The sequence below is a fragment of the Stomoxys calcitrans genome, chromosome 2, assembly GCF_963082655.1.
Source record: "Stomoxys calcitrans chromosome 2, idStoCalc2.1, whole genome shotgun sequence".
In the NCBI taxonomy this organism is placed as follows: Eukaryota; Metazoa; Arthropoda; class Insecta; order Diptera; family Muscidae; genus Stomoxys; species Stomoxys calcitrans.
Window position 1 is genome coordinate 182,462,695 of NC_081553.1, and position 24,797 is coordinate 182,487,491.

The 24,797-nt window shown below is 37.7% G+C and overlaps 4 protein-coding genes across 6 annotated transcripts; 3 read left to right on the top strand and 1 right to left on the bottom strand.

Moving 5' to 3' along the window:
- Positions 1-3,951: 3,951 nt before the first annotated feature.
- LOC106085917 (huntingtin-interacting protein K) lies at positions 3,952-4,606 on the bottom strand. Its single transcript, XM_013250402.2, has 3 exons — positions 4,361-4,606; positions 4,178-4,285; positions 3,952-4,108 (listed from the first exon to the last, which is right to left on the bottom strand). Exons 1-3 carry the CDS (start codon positions 4,508-4,510, stop codon positions 4,010-4,012), a joined length of 357 nt encoding a protein of 118 aa, XP_013105856.1. The 5' UTR covers positions 4,511-4,606; the 3' UTR covers positions 3,952-4,009.
- LOC106085918 (copper homeostasis protein cutC homolog) lies at positions 4,595-6,202 on the top strand. The gene has a single exon (XM_013250403.2). It carries the CDS (start codon positions 5,385-5,387, stop codon positions 6,177-6,179), a length of 795 nt encoding a protein of 264 aa, XP_013105857.1. The 5' UTR covers positions 4,595-5,384; the 3' UTR covers positions 6,180-6,202.
- Positions 6,203-7,401: 1,199 nt separating this feature from the next.
- Positions 7,402-9,968, top strand: LOC106085920 (uncharacterized). 2 transcript variants are annotated; one of them, XM_059363043.1, is made up of 2 exons: positions 7,402-9,596; positions 9,658-9,968. In XM_059363043.1, the coding sequence occupies exon 1, from the start codon at positions 8,294-8,296 to the stop codon at positions 9,197-9,199; it is 906 nt and encodes a 301-aa protein (XP_059219026.1). In that variant the 5' UTR covers positions 7,402-8,293; the 3' UTR covers positions 9,200-9,596; positions 9,658-9,968. The 2 variants fall into 2 exon arrangements, with proteins under 2 accessions (XP_059219026.1, XP_059219027.1); XM_059363044.1 differs by having other exon boundaries at positions 7,402-9,384; positions 9,477-9,968.
- Positions 9,969-10,846: 878 nt separating this feature from the next.
- Positions 10,847-24,270, top strand: LOC106085926 (heterogeneous nuclear ribonucleoprotein H3). 2 transcript variants are annotated; one of them, XM_013250412.2, is made up of 7 exons: positions 10,847-11,009; positions 16,291-16,705; positions 16,769-16,900; positions 17,548-17,692; positions 18,219-18,361; positions 22,651-23,216; positions 23,282-24,270. In XM_013250412.2, exons 2-7 carry the CDS (start codon positions 16,315-16,317, stop codon positions 23,576-23,578), a joined length of 1,674 nt encoding a protein of 557 aa, XP_013105866.2. In that variant the 5' UTR covers positions 10,847-11,009; positions 16,291-16,314; the 3' UTR covers positions 23,579-24,270. The 2 variants fall into 2 exon arrangements, with proteins under 2 accessions (XP_013105866.2, XP_013105867.2); XM_013250413.2 differs by having other exon boundaries at positions 22,798-23,216.
- The last annotated feature ends 527 nt before the right edge of the window (positions 24,271-24,797 follow it).

Here is a 24,797-nt window from a genome sequence, read left to right on the forward strand (position 1 = left end):
GTCAATAAAAACGAAAGGAATTTGAAAAAGTAAAATAAAAAAAAAATGGTGTACCAAATCGTTTGGAGCTAATGGAAATTTTTGATAGGTCGCCAAAAATTTCCTGTTCTCAAGCCAGTGAGAAAGGGAAACTTTGCCCATCTGGTTGCAATGAGGTTTGAGGCGCTATCCTAACCAGCTTGTGTAGCTACCTATTTCCAGCATGTCATCAACATGGAATCCATTAAATTCGCACTTCCTATCCCAGTCGATTGTATGTACATCCGTTCTATGTACCGGATCGACACAGTGGAGTTTTCATCCGCCCGGTGCTGCCTTCTTAGTATGTGTGTGAGTGTTTGTTTTTTCAGAACAGCCTCCATCATCGGTCGGTGTCAGTAAGCTGCAACCGGTCCTGGGTGTAGCTGCCGCTCTCTTGGGTGGCTAAATGCCTGGATGTTATTCTTGGCCAGAAGAGAGCCAAATGGGGGCCGAAAGCGCCCTACTATAGTCGCAAATCGGTGGGCAGGAATTGGGAACTTATTTAGACCAGGGACGGTCCACTGTATGTACACTGCTGTGGTTCGGCCGATCCTCGCCGATGAGTGAGTGCCTAGAGACGGTGGGTCTACGCGTTGCTGATATTAACGGTAAGGAGTGCTCTGAGAGCAGCACAGCACTTAATGCGATACTAGTTGTGAGACCTTTGCACTTGGACGTGGGCAGCGTTGGGAATTGTCCTCTGACTGAGGCAGTCAGGGACATGGCGCTTTTCGGTTTTCGAACGTTGGTTTGTTCTGCGGAAGGCCGCTTGCGTGGGACAACTACGTATGTACAACTACGCAATCCCATGGCAGCCGGTTGTACGCACCGGATTAACCCGATGGAGTTCTTCATCGGCAAGGGCTGTCGTCTCAGTGTTTAACACACTGCTACAACAACAACAACAACAACTACGTAGTATTGGCGACACGACAGACTATGCGCCGGGTGCACCTTTCTTTGATGTCGATCTGGAGATTGTCTTCCCGAAAAGGGAGTTTTGGGCTTGGGGCGTCCCCTCTTTTGGATGTGTTTGTTTACAAGCTGGATAGTGGCACTGGGGCAGGATTATTTTTGAATACCTAGGAATTAGAGAGTCACATAGACCTTTTACACATAGACGAGTACTTTGTCTTTTAGGCTGAGGTTTTTGCGATCCACAAGGGCTTATATGTGATCCTGAGTTGAGAACGGCGAACGTGTAGGTTTAGGTAAAAGTGATAGTCCTTTACAGATCCATTGTGATACCACAGCAGCGACAGACCAAGGCCTCTGGTGGTAATCGAACCCTGGCAATCCGAGCACGCAACAAACTCACCGGGACGCCTACACGATTTATGTGGACAATCAGGCGGCGGTAATCGAACCGCCGCTGTGGGTCATGTGAGGTCGAGTCTTGTCGGGACATGCAAAAAGCGTCTCGGGCAGCTATCTGATTTGTCTAGGTTGCGGGGAACGAGTTGGCTGACGAGCGAGTGGTTTTTGTTGTTGTTGTTGCATCCGTTTGTTGTGTTCTATCTTTCGTCTGTTTGATTCTGTTGAGTGTCCAGATCCAGGAACTCTCCCACTAAGATGGGGTGCGTCCAGAGGGATCTGGATTTGAGTCGAGTGGGTTGGCTGAGCAGTTAAACAGGTCAAGTGTGTCGTGTGGTCCCTGGTCACAATCCGGACATACGTCTTGAACGTCGTCATCAATCCTGCTCTGTAAGAGTTAAGGCGGCTGCTCTGCCGGAACGTAGCCAGAACTAGTCTGGTTTGCCTGGGGAGGTCAATTTCTTCATGGGCAATGGGAGGCGGTCGTTCTCCAAGGACTACATTCACCCGGTAGCTATTTACCGCATCTGCTACCGTGTCTGCATGAATGTTGTGTAGACCCACAAGATCAAAAGATGATGTATGGATGGTCTCTGCGTATTTTGGAACACTTGATGGTGAGACTCATTTCTCCATCGTTCATCACTTTCAGCTCAGTATTCACCTCACGTGTATTTTTGTAGTGAACAATGTAGCTTAAAATTTGGTGGCGGATACCTACAGACCTCTTGCAGCGAAATACGAGGTAAGTTCGTTGAGGTTGACGTTCAACCTATCGCAGATGGCAACAAGGGGTCGGGGGCCTGATGCCATGGTCGTACAATGGTCCGCATATGATACGATCACTATGCCGTCTGGGGTGGAATGGAGGATGCAAAATGCAAATTTTGCCCATGAACATTCCACTAAGGAAAAGGGGCAAACTTCTCCGTATCAATATCGATTCAAGTTTAAGCTTAATGATAAGGATCCTCCTTTTTATAGGCGGGTCCGAACGGCGTGCCGCAATGCGACACCACTTTGGAGAGAAGTTTTACATGGCATAGTACCTCACAAATGTTGCCAGCTTAAGGAGGGGAAAACACCGCTGAAAATGGAGGATAGGTAGAGGTTAAACAGTTCCGGAGATATCACGCCGCTTTGGGGAACTCCCTGTTTCACTCTACGGTGCTTCGACTTCCTATCCATAAATTCCACAAACGACTGGAGACCATGCAGATAATTTGCGACCCAGCGGCCTCAGGCCTTGCTGGAGGGATGCGTTGGCGATGTCCTCAAAAAGACGAACGAGTGCTAAGGCGTTGCTGACCCCGCGTCTGTGCTGGCTGAATGGGAAAGTAGTTGCCTGCTACGGTGAATGCGCAGTCTTGGCGCGGGCTTCAGGATGGACGAGGCACGCGGGGACGATGACTTCAATAGTCCTTGAGCTAGGGAAGCGCGACCTTGGATTGTTGGTAGGAGTTCTGACAGGCAACTAAGATGTCAGGTTGCTGACATTGCGATGGGATCGGGACGAAGAGGAAATGAAGAGGAGTTGAGACGATCGAGTGAGAAGGTGCTGCGCCATTGAGGATTGAGAGAAGACGTAGAATTACGGATGGATACTGATTCTCTAAAAACTATCGTCAATCTTTCGGCCCCCAGACATTTTAATCTTCACTAAGGACTTTAGGTCGTCTTTTCGTTGAAACTTGTTTGGTCTCTACGACGGCTCTTCGTTTATCTCTTTGTCTTCAGGCGAATGTGTGTGTCTAGGGAGTAATTCCTCCCTTCAATCACCTTTCTCCCTCTGATTTCATTTCAATCTAGGACAGCCACAATGGGCCAAATGTATCCGAGTGAAACTGTTGGCAACTGCGGTTGCCATTTTATTGAGATCAAACTTTCTCTCAGGTGAGCAACTTCATAAGTCGATCGGATTCGCTTCAGACAATTTACCAATTTGCGATTTCAATGAACTAACACCTATCTAACAAGTGAACGGAAGAAATTTATACCCACGTCTTATTGGTCCAGTCATAGCTAATCCTGCCAAAATACTCGCACGAAACGAGCCATCTCATTCATTCCTAGCCAATTAGTCCTAATTCCATTATTCAACACCCCATGATAGAATAGAAACCTTAACAGCCTAAGTTGCTTCTCATATTTCCTGAAAAGCTTTATATAACATATTTTTTGATCGTCTGATCCTAACTGCCGAGAAGACATTGATTACTTAATTTCTAAAAACTGATTAGAAATTATAGTTTATCCATCGTTGACTCTTCCATATAGACAGACGGTGGATCAAGAAAATCGCGGAATATTGGAAGACAAAACTTGCCTGTCAGGGAACACAATATCACAGACGACATTGAAAACGCCCTTTTGAAAATGAAAATAATTGGGCCATGCTTCTCCCTAGAGAAATGGAATCATTGTGGACCAATGACACTTCTCCTTTCCATATAATTTATTGAGATCGAGTGAGATTTATTTCTCATTTTGATGAATTTAGGTATCCAGGCGATCATTTATTTTCATGACCAAATAACTGAGTTTGGTGTACTAAGCATCTGCCATCAGAAAACTACAGTCCATCTTAAAGTACTGGTTATAAAGCAGCTATAGCACTGGGAATTTATCTAAACATTTTATTGAGAACTTATTAAAAAAAATAAAAAGGTAACACCTAATTGGCTATAATGGCTTCCAGAGCTGCTACAACATCGCCTCTTTGCTCACGAAGTACTTTTTCGGCATGCATTTTGCTTATTAGCATTTCATTCATCTAAAAAGAAAAACATTTTTAATTATGAAGAATCTTCCATACAAACTTCTATAGACTAGAGAAACTTACAATAAGCTCAATGTCTTCCTTTTTCACTTGTACTTTTTGTAACTCCATTTCTTTGGCCACCTTCAACTCATCTTCCTTTTGACGTTGGTTACCAAATTGCTCGACAGCCTAGTGGGTGAAAAAAAAAACTCCAACATATAGAGTTCTATATGAATGTGCATGCGTTTTTTACAATTTGCTTACACTTGATATGTTGGCAGTGGAGATTTCCTTTTCCTCAGCATAATCCGTCACTCGCTCTAGATCAGCAGCCCCTCCATCGTGTTTGGTTTGTTTCTTTTGTTTTTTATCCTGCACCTCATCTTCAGTACCATTGATTTCGTGATCAGCCATTATGATATTTCTCCTAGTTATTATTTAGTTTAATAGGTAAAGGGAGAGAAATAAATAAAAACCTACTACTGGAAAATGTGCAAATCAATGGCAAAATGTATATCGATAACTACCAATAATCGATAAATACCGATAGTTAAATGTGATCTGAGAGATGGGAAGAACCATGGTAGAGTAAATATTTTAATCCAGTTAAGAATTTTGCAATTTGGCTTGTTTGATTAAATCAGCTTGAAGTTTCAATCGAAATAATCTGAATAAATATTTTTACATAATCTAGAGCCAGAAGTTCGCCTATGACGCAGAACAACAGAGTTCAAATCCCGGCGTGAACATCAGAAAAATTTTCAGCGGTTGTTGTCATCTTACTAATGCTGCCTACATTTGTGAGGTATCCTGCCATGTTAAAACTTCTCTACCAAGTGGTATCGCTATGCGGCACGACGTTCGGACTCGGCATAAAAAAGGAGACCCCTTATCACTCATTGATATGAGAGAAGTATACCTTAATGGAATGTTAATGGGAAATTTAGTAGTAATTTAATTTATTCTGCCATGGGGAGACATCTGTTTAATTGAACCTCAACTATAGCTGAAATAGCTACATTTTAATTCTATTGTAAATGTGTGCTATATACATGAGTTAACAAAATGTCTAAGGACGAATTGTCAAATAAAAACATTGCGCGGCATCCCCAAAGGCACCACATATATCGCGCAATAAATCGATAACAGTGATTAGCAAAACAAACAACAACACTACACAGACAAGAACATATTTGATGTTCGTATTCCTTGACGCCGGTTTTTATATACAAAACAAAGAACAAATTCCTATAATTAAGTAAACAAAAACCAAAATACACAAAAAATTATGAGTGCCCACCATAATATTAAACTGGAAGTTTGTGTGGATTCAATTGCCTCAGCGATAGCTGCCATGGAAGGTGGGGCAGCAAGGATTGAACTGTGCTCTGCTCTCAATGAAGGAGGCCTGACGCCTTCAGTGGGTATACTGAAAATATTAAAAAGTCTCCCTCTTAATATACCCATTTATTGTATGTTAAGACCCCGCCGAGGCAATGATTTCATATACACTGACTTGGAAATGAAAGCTCTATTGCATGATATGGAACTTTTACAAGAAAATGGAGCAGATGGATTTGTTTTTGGCTCATTGACCCCGTCACGAGAGATTAATGTGGAACAGTGCCAGCAGGTATTGGAGAAAGCAAAAAGCCTACCAATGACCTTTCATCGAGCTTTCGATTTAACAGATCCATTGAAAATGTATGAAAATGCAAAAATTTTAATTGAATTAGGATTTCAACGCATACTGTGTAGCGGTTTTCGACAAACAGCAACAGAGGGCATAGACTCGCTGGCCCAGCTCATAGCTAAGCATCACCGTGAGATTATTATAATGCCGGGGGCTGGCATAAATGTTACAAATCTTGAGGAGATATTAACTGCCACTAAATGCTGTGAATTTCATGGCTCCGCCAAATCTCCCCCCACTTCTGAAATGCCTGATTCCACAGAGAGTAATTCCACAAAAATGGAGTGCGATGTTAGTATGGGCAAACAGGATATATTACCCTATGACATTTGTGATGTAAATGTTGTACGAAAAATGGTGGCTATAGCAAGTGCTATGGCAGAAAAATAAAAACAAATTGCCAAAAGTTTAAATGTCTTATTTTCTGATTGAAGTCAATGCGTACAATGGATAAGGATAGGTTTTCATGCAAATGTTATGTATATTCTATTGAATACTACATCGTTCCATTTGATTTCTCTTATAGCAAATTTTTATCAAATGCCAGAATTAGAAGAAAAAATCACCCGTAGAGATATTTTAGGGTTCTTGCACGTTGACGTTGGGCTTGGGCACGCTGGACGGATATGATAATTTATGCACCAAGGACCCTTTTATTGGCCGTATCCGCAAAGCGAAAACTTTTCGTAGAGACGTTTTACATGGCTAAATACCTCACGAATGTCGATGGTTTTAGGTTGGGTTAAAGGAAACTCGACGCAGTCCGAATTAAGGGCGTGGGCGATTAATGTGCATGCAACCCCGTGGAACAGTGAAACGGTCGTTAGGACGGCGAAAATCCTTTGGAGGGATTCAGACCGTGAGAAGACGAGGCTATTACTGAAAGGGAAAAGAGGAGGTCAGTATAGCTATTGGTATCATAAAGGGACACATCGGACAACAAGCTCACTTATTAAAAATCGTTGCGGCAAGTGATAGCATGTGTAGGGCATTCGGAGAAGATGATGAGACGTTGGAGCATTTCCTTTGTCGTTGCAAGGCTTTCGCGTCGAACAGAAACCAGCACTTAGGTGGGAACACTATACCAGACATGAACCAACTAGGCTAGTGGCATGGAAAACCATTAAGGATTTTGTTAGTAGAATGAAATTCCTAACTAAGATTTTCTTTTTCCAGGTAACTATTCAGTTTTTAGAGCGCACAACAAGCCTATTACTGGCAGATTAATATCTGCACCCTCTTTGCAACCTAACCTAAAGAAATGGTCCAGATAACCCCAGTTATCTGCTGCTTCACTCGGAGACCTTTGGTCCATTGTGTTCGACGTAGACAGAAATGAAATAATGGAGAAAAAAAGCTGAATTAGAGATTTTGTTGTTGTAGCAGTGTGTTGTACATTGAGGCGGCAGCTCTTGCCGATAGAGGACTTCATCGGGTCAATCTAGTACGTACAACCGGCTGCCATGGGATTGAGATTTTGGTAACCCGTAATGTCAGCGAACTGATATCGCAGTGGCCGGTCAGGGCTCCTACCAACAGCCCAAAGTCGCGCTTTTTAGCCCCAGGACAACCGACGTACCCGTCTCCAAAAACATCTGCCACAAGAACTTCGCAACGCCAGGTCCGGGCATTCACCTTAATAGGCATCCATTATCCCATACAGGGAAGCTCACCTTCGCCTAGTACTCGCAGAATCCATCCGCGACCCAGCACAATCGGATAGAAGCTCCTAAATGACCGAGACGATCCTTGAAATTTCCGACTAGCCTCGACGTCACATGATCCGTTGGCAGGGCCTTCAGCGTCACCATAGAGGGACCCGAGAAATCTTCCTCCCCGATAATACACTATCCAAGTTGTTTAGTAGCCATATATGGTTATTGTTGTTGTTGTAGCAGTGTGTTACACATTGAGGCGGCAGCCCTTGCCGATGCAGAACTCCATTGGGTCATTCCGGTACGTACCACCGGCTGCCATGGGATTGCCATATATGGTCTAACGACTTGGCTTATTAATGAATGAAAAATTAAATGAAAAAAAAAATATGCCGTAGATTTCATGTACAAGTGCAGAGGTTTCAGACGTAGTAACACATTCAAGGACTCCTTCGGAGCACTCGTCCAAGCCCCCGATGCAAGCGCAGCCGGGAAGCCGTGCACTTTCTCCGCAAAGACTCAACCTCTAATGGCACGATTTCACACCAGGGACCCATAGATGTGAATCGGTCTTACCACAGCAGTGTACATCCAGTGAACCCCTAATGGCACGATTTCACACCAGGGACCCATAGATGTGAATCGGTCTTACCACAGCAGTGTACATCCAGTGAACCCCACCTGATCACAACTTCTCCTCATTGTGATAGGTTGTGCGATAGGTTGAACGTCTACCTCAACGAGCTTGCCTCATATTTCGCTGCAAGAAATCTGAAGATATCCGCCACCAAATCTTCAGCCACACTGTTCACTACAAATACGCGTGAGGTGAATTCTGAGCTGACTGTGATGGTCGATGGAGAAATGATTCCGACCATCAAGTGTCCCAAAATACTTGGCGTCACATTTGACAGCTCCTACACTTTCTCCCCACATGCCACAGCAATCTGCAATAAAGTCAAAAGTAGAAACAAGGTCCTCAAGTCACTCGCTGGCAGCACTTGGGGTGCAGACAAAGAAACCTTGTTGACCACGTACAAAGCAATTGGCCGGTCTGTGGTAAGTTATGCAGCGCCAGTGTGGTCATGTCAACGTTGTGACACGCAGTGGAATAATATTCAGATCTGTCAGAATGCCGCCCTCCGAACTGCGACGGGCTGTCTCCTTAGTTCTCATGTGGACCACCTCGATCAGGAGACAAAGATCCTACCAGTGCGAAGACATAACTACATGCTGTCTAAGCAATACCTTTTGGGCTGTTATCGCAGAAATCATCCAAATCATCATCTTGTGGATAGATACCCACCGCCCAGAAGCCTTAAGGTTGATCTACACGATCTAGAGCGTGAGGTCCAGCGCTACAAGAGAGAACCTCTAGATCAAGCGGGTCTGAACAACATTCATGCAGACACGGTAGCAGACGCGTTAATTGGCTACCGGGTGAATGTAGTCCTTGGAGAACGACCGCCACCCATTGCACCCGAAGAAATCGACCTCCCCCGGCAAACCAGAGTGGTTCTGGCTCAATTACGTTCCGGCAGATGCAGCCGCCTCAATTCCCACAGAGCTAGGATTGATGCCGACGTGCAAGATGTATGTCCCGATTGTAACCAGGGACCGCACGATACACGTCACCTGTTTAACTGCCCGGCCAGACCCACTCGACTCAGACCCAGATCCCTGTGGACGCATCCCATCTTAGTTGCGGAGTTCCTGGGTCTTGACACTCAACAGAATCAAGCAGACGAAAGATAGTACACAATAAACTGCTACAACAACAACAACAACAACTTCTCCTTATCGAGTTGCGACAAGAGTAGAGCATATACAGCCCCCGCTCGACACCTCAACATTCCTTCTCCAGTTCGATCTCTGGTCAAGAATAACGCCTAAGTATTTAGACTCGCCAGATAGTTGCAACTCCACTCCACCTAGATCCGGTAAAAAAACTCGATTACCTCCCCATTTTGGTGGAGCACCAGCTCAGTATTTCTGGGATTTATGCCTAGCTAATTGTCTATCGCCCATCTAGATTGCATCCTCAGCGCACACCCTGAAGGAAGTCCGTGATGGTAGAGGGAAGCGACGGCCAACCATAATGACACCTGGAGAGGGAGTGCTCTCATCTCAACAAAATAATCATGTATGGACCGTAAGTTCACGTTATATATCTAAACGAGTCCAACATTCTCTCAAGTGTCTTTTATACAAAGGACGAGAGACTAATTAGCCTATAGCAATTTGGCAGGGAGCTGTTCGGTTTCCCCGCCTGGAATGAACGCCACACTAACTCCTACCATCCAGTCGGCACATAGTCAAGCAGAAAACAGGCCCTAAAAATCCCCAAAAGAAGCCACATTGATGTCTTGGCTGCAAGCGAAAGTTTCGTTTGAGGTGCGTACTCCACTTAAAGCGCAATGCACCTCTTGCGAAAATTACGAAATTTTCCTTACCTGTACCGGTTGATTTTTTATTTTGGTCGAATTTTAATCATTTTTGGCTAATAAAGTACATATGTGCTGTATTTAGTAGTTTTTATTTGCAAATAACTTTATTTCATATTACATGGGCTATCAAAACATATATTTTCATTCGTAGTTGCAAGAAAATAAGTCACCATTGCCTATTATGTCACCCTGTTGTGCAAAGAAAATTTCATTTGAGCTGCGTACCTGCAAGCGAAATTTTCTGTAACGGTACTGGTAACGAAAATTTCGTTTAGGATATGGCACTGCATTTCTTATGATAAAAATGTGGTCTTACGCGACAGCTGTTAACAGCCGGTCAGGATTGACGGTATTAAAATTTGCATTCTCTTTGTTGTCATCTTCTTTATTGCATATTATCTGCTCATGTACACACATGTATGCACACACACACACATTTCTCTGTGCGTGTTGGCAAATTGTCGATCAGCTTGATGGTAAGATGGCGGATTGCATCATATGATTTGCGGTTGTTGTACAAATGTGACCATCTTTAATTGTTTCGCCATGGTACTACATTAGATTTTGCGATATTTTTCATCTATTACTTTTTTTAGATTACAGATTTTAAGACAAATAGATATGCTGATTTCATTCAGCAGGACTTTCCCTCATTACTTATAGTAAAATTTTGATAAAATTGCTATTTGTATATCGTTCAAAAAGTTATAGTGAAAAACATGGCTTTTCAACGGCGAAAAGCGAACATAGTATCCAATCAACGAAATCATCTAAGGATTTTGATTTTCAGCCACGACTTTCCCTTATTTTCACCAATACAATACAATGACCACGCACCTTGTTGAACCATGTAAAGCCCCCATTGCAATGACCACGCATCATGATGTGTCATGTAAATTCCCCATATTTTCCATATCGATGCAATCGAAATCGATTTCTACGCAAGACGATAGATTTTCACCGCATTCAACTCAAGCACACCGTCTGTCAAAGTATCGCGTCTTGTCGTCTTTGGAGTTTCTACCATATTTTGTGATTTCTAGAAATCTATAACAATTTGCTGCAATTTAAAGGCATTTTGTCAATAAACTAATTTTGTTAAAAACTCTCAACAAGCGGTAAGTAGAACAATTTAAAACCCACTTGAAGTTAGTAGTGCATTTTACTTGCAAAGAATGTTTGAAGAAAAAAATGTGTATATTTGGTGTTGCGAAAAAACAAGGCCATGAAAACCAAAATGGCGGCGTCTTTATTTGGCGTGCTTGGTATTTTATATCGTTTTTTTGTCATTAAAACCACAAGTTTGCTCTACAAGAACTTGTAGTTTCAAGAAAAAGTTGTTTTTAATCAATTCCATAGGAAGTAGCTGGTCTAATTTTAGCTTAGGAGCAAGTTTGTACCGGTGCTGCTGTTTTTTTGCAACTGCAATTACCGGTTTCTCTAATGACCTGACGCCCTCAGACTTCTTTGTTGCGTGCGTGTGTATGTATATTTAGTATAGAGAAGGAAAGGATACTTAGGGTAGTAGCTATATCTGCCTGTGCTTGTTTGGGTGGGGGTACGATGGATTGATTTTTTTTCTCATTGACGTTGGGGCTTAATATTGCCACCGCCACCTCTTTGTTTGCCTGTCTTTAAAGTAAATTTCGTCTTGAGTCATTTGAAGAAGAAGATTTGTTGCTTACGTGTGGTTTCCATCAGCCCTTTTAATTATTTACACCACATGTCATTTGTGGATAATAGCAGAGTATTTTACCAAATGGATAAAAATGTATACGGCCAAACGAAAAGGCAAGCCAAGCTGTTTAGATGGCAATGCAATGCCGCTTCATTTATAAATTTGCTTGAAATCTTGTAAAATGATATTCTTTTATTTTAGTCTTGCCTAGTTATGATGCCATAACTAGTTAAACCATGACCATAAGCTTCTTTAGGCTAATAGCGTAGGTGGTGGCTTTAGAAATAAGTTTCTATTCGACTCCACGCAAGGTACTTTGATGAATTCAAAAGAATAAAATGCTCCAATCGGGTACAGTGAGTATAAAGTCAATCCAAGGGGGTATGAGGCACAATGTCTACACTTGCGAATTGCCCCCTATGACATCGATTTATCAACTTCACTTCAGCATGCTGGATAAAGTGCCAGTACTACGAAAGATTAATGTGTCATTTTCCTAGCAAACTAAATGCATTTTTGTCAGCATTTCTATCCTTTCCAAATCATCCACCATATTCTAAGGGTGGGAAAAGTGTTTATTTTTGGTTTCTTTTGTAGTTTTAATCGTAAATATGCGCAGAAAAAACAATTCCTTGACCAAAAATGATCCTGGGTTAATCCATTTAATTAGACAAGCCGATTCTCTCTACCGTATTAAGGCAGCGAACACATTGCGTATGATAAGAACAAGAGGAGCCAGTCGGACGGAGAAGAGTTTTTTTCAGTCAGAGTTTAGTGTGTCTTTCAGTCAGTCATTTCATGCTTCTACGGTAGTCTTGCTGTGTGCCTGTAGAGAATTCTAGCACGAAATGAGGGCTTCATTTGTAATTTTCCGCAATTGCAGGGCAAGTGACACTAAAGTAGTTTAACCGACTCCAATTCCTACTCATAAACAAAAGTACGCTCTTTATATGCGCGTTGTCCCGACATTGAAACGTACTCCGTTGTAGCTCAAGTTCTGTCACAGAGTCTTAGCTGCCTTGTAATCTACAGCTTCATTTTCCACACCTTTTCGCGCCTTAAAAAGGGTTGTGTCATACCAAGGAATGATTGTTGTTGTAGCCACATGTCTATATGTGGAGGTGGCGATCCTCGTCTAGCACCTATAGGTGAGCCAGCTCGTTCCGGTCCAAAGGACGGATCGGCGCGGTAAAATGGTAGCCATTGGTTATTTAAAGTCGCCAATAGCTCGCCTTGTCATATCGAGCATCATAGGCACTCAGTATTTATGCAAGAGCCGGTGCCGGCCGGCCTCTCACTGAGACTCTCCACTCGATACCGCTGATTGTCCGCGACTGCAGTTGTAGCTACTCCGAATAGAGTATTCCAATATCCGCAACCTGTAGACGCCCGGTAGCTCGCAGCTAAACTCGTGATAAAATGAACACCACACAGTTAGGACCTCAACGTTCCAGCCTCTGTAGTGATCACAGCTATCCCGTGCCGGGAATGTTCGTAGTATCTATTTGCGTCTCTAAACCTGTCTTTACTTCACACGATCTAAGGCCAGATCTTTAGCGCCGCTTGACTGTAAACGTATATTGTGATAGTCCGATCGCATCAATTATCCAGACCCTTCCGGACCGCAAAGACCTTCCCCTGAAGGATGCTACACCCGCTTTATATGACATCTTAATTTCTGAAAACTCAATAAAGACTATCACCTCTATCCAATTCAGTTTAGACCCATTCGTGACGATACTACCTCATCTTTGGCGCACACCTAATATATAGGTGCAAAGGTTTTAGTTTCAGTATGGAATACAGTGTGGCGCTCCCCTTGTGTTCGAGAGAAATATCGCCGCGGTACCCTGTACCTTCTCCTCCGTCATACTGTGGAGGGCACTTACGCCAGATCATAAATTCATAAGCTTTTACCTATCGGCCGAACCATCGCCGTGAACATCCATTCCAACATTACTAGTCTAAAACCTCCAACAGCTTTGTATCAAATTGCTATAGGAGTAGAGCGCATTCAGTCTTCTTTTAACTTTCTCCTCGGCATCTCTTCTCCAGTTAATTAATTTTTTGTCAAGAGAGGACAGGTTCCCTGAAAGCTTTAAGCTTTTTCCGGAAGGATGCTACGGCTCAGATGTTAGTCAAATATAACCAATGTTCATAGATTATCCAGACAGCTGCCTTGTTGTCCCCTAAATGAGGTCTAAAGAGATCAGAAATAGAAGATAGAGAGCGCGGCCAACAACCTTCAACCGTGCCTCAATGTGCCTCCAATAGTCTCTTCAGGGCCTTTGAGACAAAGGACGAAAGACTAATTGGCCTGCATTCCTTGTAAAGGAAGTGGCTCGTTTTTCCGCTTTTGGGATGTAAACTACTCTGTAAACCTGCCATCCATTCGAAAAATGGTCCAGCAATACACAGCTCCTAATATTTAACTGAGGTACTTTCCTGCCCTCATAGCGTACTGTCCTCTCCTTAGTTCTGCTATGATAGCAAGCAGAATGCCATCTGTTCTACTTGTAGGGTTGACATGAATTTGTCACCCACACTACATATTTCTAAGACATTATGCCCCTTGTTGTCCCTTAACAATGATTAGACGAGAGGCTGTTAAATGTTCAAGTCATATAGTCTCTCCAAGATCTTCAAGGCGAAGGACGGGGAGTATCTTGGCCTTCTTTGGACACATTTCCGTCACTAAGCTGAATGGCATATGGTCCTGCTCTTTATATCATATTAGACGATATGCCATTCAGTGCCGTTGAATTGTAGGTTTCAAACAAATTTATTACCCAGCCCTCTTTCTCTCTGTCATCATGTCTGTTTCATATGCATTTTGTGTCTGTGGCGAAGGCCTTACAAACTGACCATCACGGTGCCTTCATAAACTCATTGTTTAGTTGTTGTTGTTGTAGCAATGTGTTGTATTCTACCTTTCGTCTGCTTGATTTTTTTGAGTATCCAGATCCAAGAACTCTGCGACTTTGATGGGATGCTTTCAGAGGGATCTGGGTCTGAGTCGAGTGGGTCTGGCTGGGCAGCTAAACAGGTGGTGACGTGTGTCGTATGGTCCCTGGTCACAAACGGGACATTCGTCTTGCACGTCGGCATCAATCCTTGCTCTGTAGGAGTTGAGGCGGCAACATCTGCCGAATCGTAATTGAGCCAGAACTACTCTGGTTTGCCGGGGGAGTTCAATTTTCTGAGGTGCAATGGGAGGCGATCGTTTTCCAAGGACCACTTCACCCAAACGATGCGGATTGTGCCATCCTCAGAGAAGGCGTTAATCTCTTTCTTACACTACAAGACTGTTCGTAACATTTCACTCCTGGTTGTTATTGCACACTCGACGTCCTCGCACCATCTCACGCATTCCGTGATCGCCCGGATCTCCGTCTGCAGGACCATATTATGGTCAGGCAGACTAAAACAGATCTCAGTCCCTGGGTTCTCAAAGTAGACCCCCAGGAGCAATCAGTCCGTTAAACATGATCTCCCAGATGGCAATATCAGAGTTCCGTCAATACAAGACTGTGCTGCTGGCAGCAGTGCCTCGCACTCAACCTGAAGGTTCATCTCTGGTATCCGACCGGAAACCTCTTCCCTTCCTTATCCCTATCGTTGCCTCGATTATACCGCGATGGTATGAGCTGCTCCCATTCTCAATCCATTCTCTTATCGCCTTAAGTCTCATGGCCGCAGTGGCTGGCACACACTTAATCTGTATGTCAACGGGTCGAATATCTAGTATAGTCTCCAGTGCCCGGGTGGGCGTGGTCCTCATCGCTCCGCCTTTGCCAAGACAACGTTCTCTGAAACTTATGTTGCACCTTTACTCCATAGCTGCCCAACAAAATATTGAGACGTAAATAAGTATTGTTCTAATCACGCTTCTATAGAGCCAGTGGGCTATCCTCGGATTCAGGCCCCATTTTGAGCCTACATAGTGCCCACCATCTGTGAGCCTTCTCAGTACGCTCCTTCCAATTAAGTTTCCTATCCAAGATCACTTCTAAGTATTTGACCTTGTCAGATATCTAAAACGTTTTGTTGATGAAACGTGGTGCGTCAATTTGCCCCACCTTCGTCTTCCTCGTGAACAAGCATATTTGAGTCCTCTGGGTTACCATTAAGACCCCTGTGTCTAGCCCATTCATACGCCATCCTTTTCGGGCCTTCTGCATAGCTCGTTCGGATCCTTACCCCTAAGAAGTATTATAACATCGTCTGCGGGTTCAAATTCCTTTCCAGTCAGTGGCGATAAAATGCCCCCTTTGTGGCGTGCCTTGTACCACTTTCCCCCTTATATTTATGTCATGGGACTCTTATTTCATCCGCATGTTCCTTACTATATGGTTTAACCAGTCTAAGGACCCGGTCCATTCGGTACTGGTCTAAGGATTGGATCAATGTGTTGGTCCGCACGTTGTTAAACGCCCCCTCGATATCAATGCAAATCGCCAGTGTGTACGTTGAAGGGGTTGGAATGGAAGATAGGTAGAAATTTAACAGTGCCGGAAGTATCACCCCGCCTAGGGGAACTCCCTGTTTCACTCTACGCTGCTTCGATTTCCTAACCCTAAATTCCACAAATGACTGACGACCACACAGATAATTCGCTACCAAACGTTTCAGGCCTGGCTGGAGGGATTAACGATTATTTATATTCGCCAATTCTTGTTATTTTTTTTTTCAATTAATCAAGCATAAAAATTTCCTTTCAGATTCATCTTTAGCTCACAATCAAAATGTCCAACGATCATGATAATCAGAATGATGACAGCCAAAACTACGAAGATAGTCAATGTGAGGGATCTCAAGATGAGAATGGCTCACAAAATGATGATCAAGATGATCAGGATGTAAATGATGACAATGATGGTGATAATGGGGATAATGACGAAGGTGGTCCCAAATATGTTCGCTTGCGTGGCCTTCCATGGTCGGCAACACATAAAGAAATTTTAGGTTTTCTACGGAATGTCAATGTAGTTGGCGGCGCAGAGGGTATACATTTGATTACCAGCCGATGGGATGGCAAAAATACTGGTGAAGCCTATGTGGAAGTTGAAGGTCAACAGGATGTTGCTGCTGCACTCAAATTGAATAATGCCTCAATGGGACATCGTTACATTGAGGGTAAGTTGATTTTATAACAACTATAAACACTTTTGATCATATTCCCCTCTATTGTTTGTTTAGTCTTCAATGCCGATGCATCAGAGGCCAAAGAAGCCATGCGTAAAACCACCAACCATGGCAACTCATATGTAGTAAAACTACGAGGTCTTCCATATTCGGTTACCGAACAACAGGTGGAAGAGTTTTTCAGCGGTAAGTTTCCTGGGCACTTTGTTGCTCAATTTCTTGGTAGTTTGTTATTATTTTTAAAAGTTTAATTGTAAAAAAAGAGTGCATGTTTTCTTCATTTGTAAGTAATAATGCCAACAGCATAACGTTTCCAAGTAATACAATATTATTTAAAAAATACAATAAAGCTCTGGGCAAAGTGTTTAACATGCATACATGACCATACACCAACCCTCTTCTTAGGAAATGGGAACCACATTGAATGGTGGGCACATTTTGCTGTGTTGTCTTTGCGCGTGTTTGAGCATAAACCTCTCAAACCAGGGCTTCATAAAAAAATACAAAAAAAAACATCCAAAGAAAAACGTTTAAACCTCCTAACAATTTCTCTTAATTTTTCTTCCTTGGTTAGCAATTTTAGTTGTTGTAATATTTAAACTAAAAAAAAAAAACAAACAAAACTGAAACATTTGATTCAGGTCACCAACAGAAATGTTATGTCGTCTGAATTGATGCAAATAAAAATTGAAAAAAAAAAAAATGAAAAAACCCAAAATTTTGCAGCAAATTTACAAAAAAAATATTTCAAAACAATTTTCCTATATATAGAAAACAATGTTGGTTTAAGTTTTTGTTGTTATTATTCTTGTGTTGTTATTACCATTGGGCAGGGTTGGAAATCAAAGCGGATCGGGAGGGCATTGTATTCGTTATGGACAGACGGGGTCGTGCTACTGGGGAAGCATTTGTTCAGTTTGAAAGCCAGGATGATACTGAACAAGCCTTGGGACGTAATCGGGAAAAAATTGGGCACAGGTGGGTTCTCTTACTACTACATAACTAAAAATAATATAAAAAAAAAATTATAAATAAATAAAAAAAAACGAAATTTTATTGTTTTTAATAATTATAATATTTTTCTCAAAAATCTACTAATCACCAATACTATACATACAATTCTTTTCCATAAACATACATTAAAGTAAGAAATAAATCAATCAAATGATGGTTTTTAGACAAAAACTTTCAATTTGCAAAGGCGCTTGAGCAAAATTATTTTTTCTCAAAGCTTTTTCTCTTTCTTCGTTAGATTGGGCTTGAATTATATTTGCACACACCCAACTTGCAACAGAGAGAGGAGAGGTACATATTCCATCTCCTCTGCAACTGCAACAAGTGAAGCGCAGCGCCTTTCTTTTATACCTATGGCAAAATAGTCTTGCCCATCAGTTAAAAAAAAATTGATATCAATCAAGAACAAAAAAAAAGAAAAAATAAATTATTCCAATATTTCTTACTTATGTGTTTCTTGTCTTTTTGTTTGTGTATTATTCACCTCTAGGTATATTGAGATTTTCCGCAGTTCTATTGCTGAATTGAAACGTACCGTTAGCGGCAATGGTCGAATGGCTCCCTATGATTTGAAAGATCGTGGCAGCAATCGTGGCGGCAACAGCGATTTTGGTGGCAACAGTCGAAACAATCGTAAGTATTATTAGCAATTATTTTTTGTAGAGGCTTATAAAGATCGGCGGTGTATAACAATGAAAGAATTAAACAATTAAAGGATGTAAAAAATAAAAAAAAAACAAACGAAATAAATTATAATATTATATATAAAAAATAATATAAAGGAGATAATAAAACAAATTATAATGAAAAGATGATAGACTAAGTAATAAAAATATTATAACTAAAATAATAAAACAATAAAAAAATAAAGAATAATAAATAACAAAAAAATTATAAAAAAATAATAAAAAAAATAATAAAAAAATAATAAAAAAATAATAAAAAAATAATAAAAAAACAATAAAAAAATAATAAAAAAATAATAAAAAAATAATAAAAAAATAACAAAAAAATAATAAAAAAATAATAAAAAAATAATAAAAAAATAATAAAAAAATAATAAAAAAATAATAAAAAAATAATAAAAAAATAATAAAAAAATAATAAAAAAATAATAAAAAAATAATAAAAAAATAATAAAAAAATAATAAAAAAAATAATAAAAAATAATAAAAAAATAATAAAAAAATAATAAAAAAATAATAAAAAAAATAATAAAAAAATAATAAAAAAATAATAAAAAAATAATAAAAAAATAATAAAAAATAATAAAAAAAATAATAAAAAAAATAATAAAAAAATTATAAAAAAATTATAAAAAAATAATAAAAAAATAATAAAAAAAATAATAAAAAAATAATAAAAAAAATAATAAAAAAATAATAAAAAAATAATAAAAAAAATAATAAAAAAATAAAAATAATAATAATAATAATAGAAAATAAAAGAAAAATAATGGAAAATAAAAAAAATATGGAAAATAAAAAAATAAATAAAAAATAAAAATAAAATGATTAAAAAAATAAGAAAAACATTGTAAAAATTATTAAAAAAACAATAAAAAAATAATTAAAAAAAATAATAAAAAAAAAATTATAAAAAAATAAAAAAAATAATAAAAAAATAGAAAAAAATAATAAAAAAATAGAAAAAAAATAATAAAAGAATAAAAAAAAAATAATAACAAAATGCTATACAAAATAATAAAAATATAACAAAAATGATAACAAAATAAAAAAAATAATAAAAAAATAATAAGAAATAATAAGAAATATTAAAAAATAATAAAAAATAATGAAAAATGATAAAAAATAATGAAAAATAATAAAAAATAATAATAAAATAATAAGAAATAATAAAATATAAAAATATTAATAAATAAATATTAAATTAAAAATAAATATTAAAAAAAATTAAAAAATAAAAAAAAATTAAAAATAAAAAAAAATTAAAAAATAAAAAAAATTAAAAAATAAAAAAAATTTAAAAATTAAAAAATAAAAAAAGTTATAAATATAAAAATAAAAATACAAAAAATAATAGGAGCATATTTCCAAATATTGACAAATCTTACCGAGAAGTTTGGGTGGTTCCAACCGAAAAAAAAAATAAAAGATAAATAATAACAAAAAATAAAAAGTGGTAAATAAAATATAAAAAAATATAAAAAATAATGAAAAATAAAAAAATAAGAGAATAGTTTCAACCTAGACGACATACCTTTTTGACATATCTCACCGACTATTTTGGGTGTTTCCAAACGAAATCGCGATCTAGGAAACCAGGAAAAAATATTGAAAAAAAAAAATAAAAATATAAAAAAATAAAAAAAAAAATTATAAAAAAATAAAAAAAAAATTGTAAAAAAATAAAAATATAAAAAAAATATAAAAAAATAATAAATATAATTAAAAAACTAGAAATATAAAAAAATAATAAAAATATAAAAATGTGAAGAAATAATAATAAATAAATAAATAAATTAAAAAAAAAATATGTATAAAAAAATAAAGAAAAAAAAACAAAATATAAAAAAATAAAAGAAAATCATTAAAACAAAATAACATAAAAAATAATAGTAACGAAATAATAAAAAAAAATTAAAAAAAAAAAAAAAAATAATAGTTTATTGAAATATTAAAACTAAACAAAAATTAAATAAAATTAAAAATAATAAAAAATAATAATAAAAAATATAATAATGAAAAATATAATAATGAAAAATATAATAATAAAAAATAAAACGATAAAAAATAAAATAAAAAATAAAATAAGTACAAAAAAAAAAATAAAATACAAAATAATATAATAAAAAACAAAATAATATAATAAAAAACAAAATAATATAATAAAAAACAAAATAATAAAAAAAAAACAAGTAAGAGCGTGCTAAGTACGGCCGGGCCGAATCTTATATACACTCCACCATTGCATTTGTCGAGTTGTTTGCGCGGTATCTCTTTTTAGGCAAACAAAGAATAATGAATATGAAATGAATGGGACCATAAGTAAATTGAATGCTGAACATTCTAGAAGTCATTGTCTAATATTTCAGTCCATTCGGATAAGAATTATGTCCTTTAGGGGCTCAAGAAGTAAAATTGGAAGATCGGTTTATATGGGAGATATATCAGGCTATAGACTGATTCCATATTTGACACGTATGTTGAAGGTCATGGGAGAAGTAGTTGTACAAAATTTCAGCCAAATCGGATTATAATTGCGCCCTATAGAGGCTCAAGAGTTCAAGATTCCAGATCGGTTTATATGGCAGCTATATCAGGTTATGCACCTATTTGCGCCATACTTAGCACAGTTGTTGGAAGTTATAACAAAACACCTCATGCAAAATTTTAGCCAAATCAGATGAGAATTGCGCCCTCTGGCGGCTCAAGAAATCAATATCCAAAATCGGTTTATATGGCAGCTATATCAGCTATATATAAACCGATTTAGACCATTCATGTAAAATTTCAGCCAAATAGGATAAGAATAAGAATCGGTTTATATTGCAGCTATATCAAAACATGGACCGATTTGGCTCATTTACAATCCCAACCGACCTACAATAATATAATGTATTTGTGCAAAATTTCAAGCGCCTAGCTTTACTCCTTCAAATTTAGCGTGCCTTCGACAGACAGACGGACGAAAATGGCTAGATCGACTTAAAATGTCTTGACGATCAACAATATATATACTTTATGGGGTCAGAGACGTATATTTCGAGGTGTTACAAACAGAAATATTCATTCGTTAAAAAAAAATAAAAATATTGAAAAAAAAAGTATAAAATAAATAAAAAAGTTTAGAAAAATCCAAAAGAAAGAAAAAATAAAATAAAATTAAAAATAGATGAGTATTAAAAATTAAAAAAAATATATATAAAAATTTAAACTTGAAAATAAAAAATATTTATAATAAAAAATTTAAAAATAAAAACAAAATGTAAACAAAAGAAAAGGAATAGAAAATAAGAATTAATTAAAGTAATAAAGTAAGAGTGCAAAAAGATTAAATTTTAATTAAACAAAAAAAAAATTAAAAAAATAATTCAAAAAAAAAAAAAAAATAAAGAAAATAAAATTAGATAAAAAAAATAAAAGAAAATTTTAAAAAAATAAAGATTACAAATAAAATGTTAAAAAAATTAATTAAAAAGTTGAAAAATTTTAAAAAAGAAATTAAAATAATTCATACAAATTAAAAAAAAAAAATTAAACGATATTAAAAAAATATAAGAAAAAAATTAAAAAAAGATTAAAAAAAGATTAAAAGAAGATTAAAAAAATTTAAAAAGAACTAAAAAAAATTAAAATAAGGTGAATAATTAATATAAAAAACAAGAAAATCAAACAGAGAGAAAAAAATTAAAAAAAAATTAAAATAAAAAAAATTAAAATAAAAAAAATTTTAAATTAAAATAAAAAAAAATTAAAATTAAAAAAAATTAAAATAAAAAAAAATTAAAATAAAAAAAAATTAAAATAAAAAAAATAAAAAAATAATAATGAAAAAAACTTAAAGTAAAAAAATTAAAATTAAAAAAAAAATTAAAATTAAAAAAAAAAAATTAAAATACAAACAATTAAAAATAAAAAATAAGAAAAAAAAAAAAAATGAAAAATAATAGATAATAAAAATTAAAAAAAAAAAAAAATTAACATAATAATAAAAGTAGTAGCCATCAAAAATAAGAAGAACAACAAATTTCAAACTTACACATAAGCAAACACAACAACCAAATGAATTAAAATGTAAAAAATAAACAAAAATGAAAACGAAGAACATAAATGAAGCATAAATGAACATGAAAACTCATATAATAACACAAAAAAGCCACTTTCGACTTGTTTTTAAATTAGCATTACTTTTTAGAAGTCGTATTTGGTTTTTTCTAATATTCCCCCTATTACACTTAGGTGGAGGTTGGGGTGGCGGCGGTTTCGGATCGGGCGCCAATAATTCCCTCGGCTTCAACAATTTACCGAACTTTGGAAACAATGGCAATTTTGGTAACAATGGTAATTTCGGCAATAATGGCAATTTTGGAAACTTTGGCAATGGAGGCGGAAATAATGGCAATTTCGGCAACTTTGGCAATGGTGGCAACTTTGGTAACAACGGTGGAGGCGGAAACTTTGGCAATAATGGCAATTTTGGCAACAATAGCGGAGGCGGCGGTGGCGGTTTCAACCGATTTGGTGGAAATAACGATTTCGGAGATTTCGGCAATTTTGGCAACAATCGTGGAAACAATGGCGGAAACTTTGGCAACTTTGGAAACTTTGGTAATTTTGGTGGCAATAGTAATGGCGGAGGCAGTGGCGGATTCGGTAGCAACAATAGCATGGGCGGCGGCAGTGGTGGTGGCGGCGGCGGCGGCGGTGGTAACTTTGGCCCAATTGGAGGCGGTCGCGGTGATGATATGTATGTGGTACACATGCGTGGCTTGCCATTCAGTTCATTCGAAAATGATGTCTTCAAGGTAGTGTAATGGTAAAATATTATGAGAGGAACATTTTAATAAAGTAAGTTGTCTTAAAATTTCAGTTCTTTGACCCCATACGCCCAGCCAATGTCCGCATTATTTACAATGATAAGAACCGTCATAGCGGCACAGCAGAAGCTTGCTTTGAAACCTACGAAGATGCTCAAAGAGCCATGAAGCGCCATCGAGAACAAATGGGCTCGCGCTACATTGAGTTGTTCTTCAATGGCAAATCTAAGAGCGGCGGTGGAGGCGGAAACGGTGGCAATAGTGGACCCATAGGAAATAACTACAGTTCGGGTGGCAGCATTGGTGTCGGCGGTGGTGGCGGCAACAATTCCTTCCAGAGACGCATCTAAAGATCAGACCAGACCCCTACACCTACACCACATAGCAGCACCACACTACACAATGGCACCGTTTAAGGCCATGAAGACAATTTTACTCCATTACATTTTGTTTATGCTAGCAGTCCACCAGTCCACCATCATGATCTACTCTTCCATTTATTATTTCCTTGTATGGCCCTCTGTTAGAGTGCTATGCTGCTACTTGAAACACGCTGATTTTTTTTTTTTGTTTATACTCTATAGATTTTAATTTAAGATTATGTGACTATTACATAAAGTTAATTTCCTTTTTATTTTCTTTTACAACAAAAAAATTGAAAAAGATATAACGCCAGTATCCCCTTTTTAAAAGAAGATGAAGAAGAAAAACCAAAAAAAGAAAAAAGAAAAACTTTGATATAAAACCAACCCCAAATTCCTATTGGTAAAATTGATTGATTAATGATCATAGAAACTGAGAAGCACTTAACATACTTAATTAATAATTTATCCATGATTTTAGTATTTCCATAACTTAAGATTTGCAAAGAAAGAAACCCATGTGTATATGCTTAATTGTACACAAGGATGATTAAAAAACAAGGGGAGGAGAGAAGACGTTTTCCCATTTAAAATCTACGGCGTTGGAAAGCGTTTACAATTATTTAAATCATAAGAATTTTAACGTATTTCGAAAATAAAAGAAAAACATTAAAATAAAATGGGGTTTTAAATATTTTTCCGGTATGCTTATAGAGACCTGGTTCAGGGTTACTTCTTCGGAGTGTGAGTTGTGTAACTTGCATGGGAGTAAGGGGTTGCTATAAACAAGTTGTTGTTGTAGCCACATTTGTATGGGGGGGGGGGGGGTGGCGATACTCTTTAAGCTCTTTTAGGCGAGCAAGCTCGTTCCGGGGAACAATGATAGCCATTGGTTGTTTAAAGGCGCCAATATCTCGCCTTGTCGGATCGGGCATCATGGGCATTCAGTTTTTAAGGAAGAGCTGGTGCCACCCGGCCTCTCACCGAGACTCTCCACTCGATACCGCCCATTGTCCGCAACTACTTCATTTCACTAACCGCAACCTGTGGATGCCCCCTAGCTCCCAGCTAAGCTTCTCCTGATAACGAAGAACACCGCACAGATTGGAGCTCAAAGCTTCAGCCTGCGTGATGCTCATAGTTATCCCGTGTCGGGCTTATTTTCACATTTAAAAGAAATAAACACACTGCCGGGCAGTGTGTCTAG

Bases quoted from the DNA above. Each gene is read 5' to 3' on its own strand.
- LOC106085920 (XM_059363043.1), top strand. From the start codon at position 8,294: ATGGTCGATGGAGAAATGATTCCGACCATCAAGTGTCCCAAAATACTT.
- LOC106085917 (XM_013250402.2), bottom strand. From the start codon at position 4,510: ATGGCTGATCACGAAATCAATGGTACTGAAGATGAGGTGCAGGATAAA. The intron at 4,286-4,360 runs GTAAGCAAATTG...TTCACCCACTAG, and splicing joins CCACTGCCAACATATCAAGT to GCTGTCGAGCAATTTGGTAA. The intron at 4,109-4,177 runs GTAAGTTTCTCT...TTTTCTTTTTAG, and splicing joins AGGAAGACATTGAGCTTATT to ATGAATGAAATGCTAATAAG.
- LOC106085926 (XM_013250412.2), top strand. From the start codon at position 16,315: ATGTCCAACGATCATGATAATCAGAATGATGACAGCCAAAACTACGAA. The intron at 16,706-16,768 runs GTAAGTTGATTT...TTGTTTGTTTAG, and splicing joins GGGACATCGTTACATTGAGG to TCTTCAATGCCGATGCATCA. The intron at 16,901-17,547 runs GTAAGTTTCCTG...ACCATTGGGCAG, and splicing joins GGTGGAAGAGTTTTTCAGCG to GGTTGGAAATCAAAGCGGAT.
- LOC106085918 (XM_013250403.2), top strand. From the start codon at position 5,385: ATGAGTGCCCACCATAATATTAAACTGGAAGTTTGTGTGGATTCAATT.